Raw genomic sequence first — 8,784 nt, forward strand, 5'->3', positions numbered from 1 at the left:
TTCTAAGGTTGAATAGTTCTCCACCACAGTATGAGCACACCAGATTTTGTTTATGCATAATGTACCTGAACCCACCCATTCACTTCCACCCTTTGGTCATCGTGAATAATGATGCTTCAAAGGTAAGTGTGCAGATATCTGATGGAGTGTTTGCTTCCAATTTTTCTTTTTTTTTTTAATTGAAAAATTTTTTCATACAATATATTTCAATTATGCTTTTCCCCTCCCCCAACTGCTTCCAGATCCCCTCCATCTCCCCAGTCACCCAACTTCGTGGCCTCTTGGTCTCTTTAAAAAGCAATCAACAACCTCCCTCCCCCCCAAGAGGAACACAAAACAGCCCAGGGAAACACAAAAACAGAAAACAATCTATACATGCAAAAGACTGACCAATGAGACAAAAAGGGTTCTAAACAAAAGCAAAATGAGACAGGAAAGTAACAATCTATACAGGCAAAAGACTGCCCAACAGTCTAAAAAGTTTCTGAACAAAAGCAAAATGAGACAAAAAAGTAACAATCTATACAAGCAAAAGACTGATCAATGAGTCTAAAAAGTTTCTAAACAAAAGCAAAATGAGACAAAAATTTTACAAAATTACCACTACCTTTGATTTGTGTTGGTCAATTACTTGTGAGCATGGCGCCTGCCCTGAGACCTGGTTATACCCAGGGACTCCATTTTCCTTGTCTGGTGGGTATTAGATAGCATCTTGTTGGGGTTGAGAGTCTATACCCATGTTCTCCTCTCAGAGCTAGGACCATGTCTGGTTTTAACTTGTGCAGGCCTTGTACATCCTGTCACTCTCTGTGGGTTTACATGTCTGTTAGTCCAGTTTCCTTGGAGACATACATCATCCCTGGCTCTCATAATCTTCATCTCCCTTACAGATCCGTGAGTCATGAGGGGAAGGCTTTGATTTAGGACCAAGTGCTCCAAAGTCTCTCCCTCTTTGCACATTGTCCAGATGTGGGTCTGTGTCAGTTCCCCTCTACTGCAGGAAGAAGCTTCTCTGACAGTAGCGGAGCTAGCCACTGGTGAGAGTGCCAGCCTGGGGTGGCCATTGGAGGTTCCTGGGTTAGAAGGGAGGGCTGAGAGGGTCAGCAAGAAAGAGCTACCACTCTTTTTTAATCTTTAAATTAAAAAAAATGTGTTTGTGGGCATCTTGTCTGTATGAATATATGTGCTTTGTAATTGTGGAAGCCAGAAGAAGGTATTGGATCCCCTGGTCCTGGAGTTACAGACAGTTGTGAGCTGTCCTGTAGATGCTGGAAACCAACTTGGGTTCTTTGGAAGAGCAGCCAGTGTTCTTAATAGCTGAGCCATCTCTCCAGTTCTTTTTAAAATTGGTGAGCTGACAGGAGAAGATAGATTTTCTATAGGACAGGTATAGGGCTAACTTTATAGAGGGAGATGTTTGTTGGGCTGAATTAAATGACGTACTCGGTGATGGCAGTGACAGGCCACGACCTTGCCACCTGTGTTGTCTTTTGGACTTTTCTAGAGCAGAGACATGGGTGATGTGATGCCTACCCCATCTTTAGGAACCCTGCCTTCCGAAGCTCTGCACATGTGGGTCTCACAGGTCACGGCTATAGCTGCCTAGACATAGCATCACCAACACTTCTACCTCTGCCCCCTACAGTGTTGCAGTTATAGAAATACATGCATGCATGTGCATTTAGCTGTTCTCAGCTGTTTACACTGGTGCACATGGTTGCACAGCAGGTATTTTACCACTGAGTCATCTTCTACTGCACCATCCCTTCGGTCCTGGAGACTTAGTTTCTATGTCTGTCACCATAGCAACAACCACCTTCCCTCTGGCAGCTAGGCAGACTGCACAAGGACCCTTAGTGGGAAGTGACCAGGAGGCACCAAAAGCACACTCAATGCTTTCTGTTTTGTTTCAAATATTTTATTAATCTGTTTGGCCAAACAAGTAATGGAAACTGAGAATAATAATTGGCTAAAAAGTTCAGGTCGTGAGTACCCCTTTCCCCCCAGGAAACGAAAGACTCCATGGTTCCAGAATGCACCTTTAGGATATGATACCATTTCAAAATCAGGTTCCCATTTGTATGTAACAATGTAAACTTCAAAAATAGTAAACTCTAAGCCCAGTCCCTCTGTACAGATCTATCACAGATAGAAGTCTCCAGCAGACCTAAATTGTGTAAGTAAACAGCCCGGCGCTTAAAAGTTTCTTAAAAAGGCTTACAGACTCAGTAAATAATGTTGCAGTCTTGGTCTGGAAGTGAAAGCCACCAGCCGTTCCTCCCACACAGTGCACCTGCTGTGCATGCCGCACACCACCAACCGCCTTCCAAACGCACTGGCCACTGGCTTTGTCACTTTTGAACACACATATACACACATAGTTTGTGTTTTTTTTTTTTTTTAAAGATTTCTACATCTAAATTATAAGACGGCGCCAGTGACATATAATGTCACCTCGCTTCACATAGGACAGAGATGCTGTAGAAGGCACTGAGTTCTCCTCATGGTCTTGTGAGAGCAGACCAGCTAGGTTGGAGTTCTGTTTTCTATCATGTGACCTGGCACAGGCCTGTCCTCTGTTTATCTTCGTGTCTATTGTCTTTTTCTGCTTCACCTCTCTCTTTCCTTCCCATTCACCTATCTGTCCACCAACTATATATCCACCTATATGTTTATCCATCCATCCATCCATCCATCCATCCATCCACACATTCATCCATCATCCAACAATCCACACATCCACCCATCCACCCACCTACACATCCATCTATCCCTCCATCTACACATCCATCCACCCACTCATCCATCTATCCTTCCACTCATCCATCCATCCATTCATCCATCCATCCATCCACCCACCCACCCAGATTAACTGACAATTATCTTTTGGTTCATTGAGATTCCTTAAAATTAAGTATACAGTTCTGGTATAAAACAAAATATGACCTACTATAGCTGAAAAATAATCACAGTGCACAATGTCATTTTCAATTGCTAAGAGGCAGAGCCTTTGCCCTGGCTTGTCCAGCTTGCCTGTCCTCTGAAGAGACCGACACAAGGCTCATTTTACCCCACTTTACATTCATTGAAGAAGCGCTGAGAGGTCATTTTCTCATCTGTTTTGAATCGGTACCCTTAGTGGAAGGTCTGACGTGGAAAAGTGCAAGCAAATTGGACATGCCAATAAATACCGTAGAACTTACCGCGGTTACCAAAACTGTACATGTATGTACACCTCACCCAACTGAGGTTCCTCCCTCGGGAATAGACCTCAAAAACATTACCATGGGGGCATCCCAGAGTTCTAGAGGAGTTTCCTCAGCGAGCGAAGGATGGGCGGGCCCTTCTGTTCCTGCTCTGGGGACCTGTGCCCAAGTCTCCGCTGCTTTCTGCTGTCTCCTCCTTCTTCCTCACTTTGAGGCGGGTGAGCAATTTGATCAACCAGACATCCCACTCTTCTGGAAGGAGCAGGAGGAGGAAGCCCAGGCCGATAATGATGATGGCGATGACCCGGACCCCGTTGAAGACTATCTGACTGGTGTAGTGATCGACCACTGTGGGAGACAGACAACCATTTACTCAGTCTTTGGTCCTGGTGATATGTCTGAGCATTTGATAGGGCAGGAGATTAGGGCAGGCTGGGGTTGCCTGAACCTCTCAACACCTGTCTCCTCTGAGGCCTTGGGCTTGGGTGACGTCATCTGAATCTAATCCAGCACCTGAGTGTAAACTGGTGACTGGAGTGTGAGGAAAACAGATCAAGGGTAACTGAGAGCACATGCGTAATTAGACATGCCGGGTTGTTTAATTCTGGATGATTTGGGTTTCAGGATGAAGAAAATATTATTTATATTTGTTGATACTTTTCACAGTCTCTGTGATGTCATACATGGCATTTATTTTATAATTTAATCTCACTGCATGTGTATGTGTTTTGATAAGCAAACCTGACCCACTTCTTTTAGGATACTATTTGTGAATTTTCTTTTTAAAATCTTTGTTTACATATTGTGTTTTATTTATTTATTTTTATTTGTTTATTTAGTGTATATACACACGATCTTGTGAGTATCAGGGGCACAGTGTGGTCAAAGGATAACTTCTTGGAGTCATTTCTCTCCTTCTGTTTTGCAGATCCCAAGAGTCTAACTTAGGTTACCAGGCATGATGGTAAGTGTCTTCACCCAGCCGTCTCTCCCCCCATCCCCGACTTGTTTTTGTTTCTTGAGTCTCACATAGCCCAGGCTATCCTTGAACTCACTAAGCAGCTGAGGACCACTTTGAACTCCTGGTCCTCAAGCCATCGCCCCCCACAAAAGAGTTGAGGTTACCTGTGTGTGCCATCATACCCAGCTGTAATGAAGAGTTCTCGTTCTCCCTGCCCATCGATTGCTGTGAGGTTCTAAGCCTCAGGTGATGCTGCTTTCCCCAAGGGCTTCACTAAAGACACCTGACCTGTACTGATGAGCAGTCAGGTGACAGGAGTAACTGGGAGATGGATTGAGATCCTCCTGTAAACATCTAATTCCTCTTCTAACAGCCATAACAGTGCTCAGAGCACCCCACTGTTGAAGGCACCTTCTCTCCTACTTGGGACACCTCCATTCTCTCCTTGGCTAGCCCAGACTGATCGATCCCATTTGAAGCCTGCCTGCCTCAGCAGATAGTATTGCGTAGGGGGTAGATCGGTTTCCCTCTCTTCTGCTGGAGGCTGGGCAACTGCCCTCTTCTCACCCTGGTGGGGGTTGCTTTTCCTCTCTGCCACAGCTAGGCTTTGTTATTTTCCCAACTTCCTGCCTCCTCCTACTTCTCTCCACTCCCTGACACCCCACTTTGTCTAGCAGGGAGGCAGAGAAGGAATGAGAGGGTGCACCCCAAACAAGTTCTTCCCGGAGTCTCCCTGTGGACTCTCAGAAACACTTCATTTTTTGACACTGACAACTGTTAAATCATTGGCCAAGGATGGTTCACCCAGGATCCTCTGAGCAGACACCAGAGTAAGCACTGCAGGCTGGTGACTGCTCTGCCAAGTTCCAGGGCGCTGGTCCTTACCTTCCTCCTCTTGATGGGAACTGGATTCCTGCCTTTGACATGGGATTAACCCTCTGTTCTGCAGTTAAGCCATGCGAAGTGTTCCTTACTAATCTTCGGTGGCAGGATGTGGCAAAGGTAACTCTCAGTGCCAAATTAGTGTGGGATAATGCCTTTTACCATATCCCCATTTAAAACACATGACTGTGTGTGTGAGAAGTGTCTTCCACTATCATGTTTAGACTGCCTTCTGCACCTTGAACTATCTCTCTCTCTCTCTCTCTCTCTCTCTCTCTCTCTCTCTCTCTCTCTGTGACTATGCATGTGGGTACATGTGTGCTGTGTATAAAAATGAGGGGTCACTTCCACTACTGTTTCTTGGGCACCATCTACTTTGTGGGGGGCAACAGGGTCTCACTCTTGCTTAGAGCCCATTAAGTCGGCCAGGCTAGCTGGTCCATGAGCCCAGGGAGCCTCCTGTCTTTGTTTCCCCAGTATTGCTATTACAAGAGTGTGCCACCATGGTGACCATCCCCCCAGTTCTGAAGTACTGTCATATGAACTGTTTCCTCTACTTCTCAATAAGAAGCCAAATGGGCAGGCACAGCCTTCGATTGTGAGGAGACACACTGACCAAAGGGCTGATGAATGGGGACCTCAGACATCTAGGATGGGGTGGGCAATGCTGGGCTGTGCCTAGTATTCTGAGGCCTCTTCACACTGTGGCCATGAAGCACCTGGGAGAGTCTGGTCAAGGTGAGGCATAAAGAACTGTGGGACAGGATAGGGAGTCTCTAAAATCAAGAGTGGCTTTGCTTCTGAAAACTCTACTGTAGATAGGATATGGTGTCGGATCCCTGGAAGCCAGTTTTTTAATGGAATCAGGGGTTCAGAGGCAACTTTGCAAAGAGCCAGGGTATGAAGGAGATGATTCTGGAGAGGAAATTACAAGCTTAAGCCAGCATAAAGCAGCCAGGGAGAGGAGCCAACTATAAGGCCCCAGGACAAAGTGGGTTCCCATACCCAAAGGGCTCTGGCCCTCATCCAGGAGGCAGAAGGAAATAACATTCCTGCCTCACTGGAGTGCCAACCTGTTTCCACATGACTGCCCGATGTGGCAAGTTCTCCTCATGAAAGTCACTTGCAAAAATTCACTCATTTCCTGCTTCAGGCTGCCCTAGGCTCCATCTTCGTTAGGATGGAGACAGCCTTGTACTTTCTGGGCTCAACTGGGAATTGAAGTTTCTCTGCTGAATTGAGCCTGATGGCACACACCTGTAATCCTAGAGGCTGGGCAGGAGGACTGCAAATTCAAAGACTGACTGGGTCATGAAATGAGTACTTCAAGGCTATCCAGACCCTGTCTCAAAACAGAACGTTGAAAAAGGATGAAGGAAATATAGTCTAGTGGTAGGGAACTTGCCTAGTGTGCACGAGGCAAGATGGTTCTTGGTGCCATCCCAAGTACAGCAAAACAGTTAACAACAATGCAAATCTGTCACGGGAAAAGGCTGTGTATACAACAGAGGGCTACATGGTAAGTATGCTAAGTGTGTCTTCTTTCTTTGCAGAGGTTGAACATGCATTATGCAGCAGCTACGGTGATAATAGATGTAAGTGGCTATGTGAAAGTGTGTGTGTGTGTGTGTGCGTGTGTGTGAGATGGTGTGTTTATAACACACAGAGAGAGAAATCTGTGAAACAATGCTTACCTGCATTTACAGGTACACTGAGGACAATTCCGAGAGACATCAGCGTGGGATATGTGACAGCGATTCCAAAGTTTAATACAATATTGAATGCTGAAATAAAGAATTTTGAAGACTAGAGTCACTCATAACTGTCTTGTCCTTGACCTTTGTGCCCAGTTTCTCAGAGAGTCAGGAGGCAGGCACTTACAAGGAGTCCTGTCATTTCATGAACTTAATCATTTTTCTTGAAGACACAGAATTGGGGTTAGGAGGAGCCTTCTAACAAGTCACAGGACCTGAGGGAATGGGTCTTAAAAAGGTAACCAAAGAGCTGTTGCTGTTCTTCATTGTTCGTTCTGTTCCTGGGGTGGCTGAATAGGGATGTGAGGTGTCCTTAGCTTTAATTGTTAACCTGACAGCCTATTATCAGGTCTCAATTGAGGAACTGCCAAGATCAGATTGACCTGTGGACATTTTGATGGGGAGTTGTCTTGATTGTTAATTGATGTTAAGAGGACTCAGTCCACTGTGGGTGGCATCAATCCTTAGGCAGGTGGTCCTGGATACAGAAGCTAGCTAAATGTGACCCAGTGACTGAGATAAAAGCCAGCAAGCTGTGTTCCTCCATGGTTTCTGCTTCAAGCTCCTGTGTGAGTTTCTGCCCTGTATCCCCTACCTGTTAGACTGTGACCTGGAAGTGTAGCCAGATGAATCCCTTTCTTCCTCTAAGGTGCTTTTTGGCCATTGTGTCTGTCACAGCAGCAAAATGAAACTAGAATAGACTCATGAGGCATCTCTGTCACTTTTCTACTCTGCGGGAGCCTTTATCTAGCAGTGAAACGCTAACAAGAATGGTAATTAATTACTCGCTGAACAGAGACACTTTCACAGTGCCCCGTGGACAACTATTATATTACCTAACCCCAGCTGCCACTATGCTATTCAGAGCATCAGTGATAGTTGATATGACAGTTGCCAGGACAATGACCACCGCTCTGCAAAGCCCTCCTAAAGTCAAAGGAATGGGACTGAAGAGATGGCTGAGCAGTTAAGAGTACCAGTTGTTCTCTCAGAGGGCCCAGGTTCAATTCCCAGCATCTACTCCAGACAGCTCACAACAACTAGTAATCCTAGCTCCAGGACATCTGACAGACAGCCTCTTTTGGCTTCCATGGACACCTCACTCACACACATGTACATATAAACAAAAATAAAAATAAGGGGTAAAGAGATGGCTCAGGGGTTTAAGAGCACTTGCTGCTCTCACAGAGGATACTGGGTTTGGTTTCTAACACTACATTGTGGCTCATAACCATCTGTCACTCCAGTCCTATGGGATCTGAGATCTTCAGACCTCCACAGGCATCATATAGTGAACATACATGCAGGCCAAACTCATAAATGTAAATGTACACTCAAACACAATGAAATGAATATATCTTTCTACATGCCCTACCTTCTAAGGCCACCCCTTAAGGGTTAAAAATCCTTAAATATTGCTCTGCAAGGACTTTGAAAAAGAATGAGAACTTCAGGACAGCAAGAGAGTATGGGCTTTCCTTCTGTGTCTGTTGATATCTGTGGGGGCTTCTGCACAGGCTGGTGCTACTTACTCAATAAGAGAACGGAAAACCCACAGAGGTATCCCCATGGAATGTCGTCGAAGGAATTCCAGTACTCCACTCTGGTGAAGTAGAGGATGACGGGGATGCAGGTGATGAAGAGGATGTTGAACACACCCAAGATGGACAGGAATAAGGCTGCTTCTCCGAACTTGGCGCTGCCCAGCAGCAGCTTGAACAGAACCTGCCAGGGAGAATAGGAGGTGAGGATAAACCCAGACCCACCTATGTGGAAGTGACGATTCTGGGGGAATGCTGGCATGGTGGGCACCATAGTTCCACTGGGCTTGACCTTCCTTGTCTGTCAGTGAAGCCTGATAAAGCTTGGTGGAGTTTTGCAGTCTACATGCTGTATAGCAGCAGTTGAGGCTGAATTATGTCTGGCCTCACAAACCTTGTCTCCAGAAGTCATGGCTCTGCATACTGCACACGGCTGTTAT

At 45.8% G+C, this 8,784-nt stretch overlaps 1 protein-coding gene across 2 annotated transcripts in view; it reads right to left on the reverse strand.

The window, feature by feature from the left end:
* Positions 1 to 3,318: 3,318 nt before the first annotated feature.
* Positions 3,319 to 8,784, reverse strand: part of Slc35f3 (solute carrier family 35 member F3) — a 259,955-nt gene continuing 254,489 nt past the window's right edge. For both annotated transcript variants that reach the window (XM_028767774.1, XM_028767775.1), the window contains 3 exons: positions 8,336 to 8,528; positions 6,744 to 6,833; positions 3,319 to 3,554 (listed from right to left, as the gene is read on the reverse strand). In XM_028767774.1, the coding sequence (XP_028623607.1) occupies positions 3,319 to 3,554; positions 6,744 to 6,833; positions 8,336 to 8,528 (519 nt within the window). The remainder of the gene's footprint in view (positions 3,555 to 6,743; positions 6,834 to 8,335; positions 8,529 to 8,784) is intronic.

This window comes from Grammomys surdaster, unplaced genomic scaffold, assembly GCF_004785775.1.
Source record: "Grammomys surdaster isolate TR1022 unplaced genomic scaffold, NIH_TR_1.0 181, whole genome shotgun sequence".
Taxonomy (NCBI): domain Eukaryota; kingdom Metazoa; phylum Chordata; class Mammalia; order Rodentia; family Muridae; genus Grammomys; species Grammomys surdaster.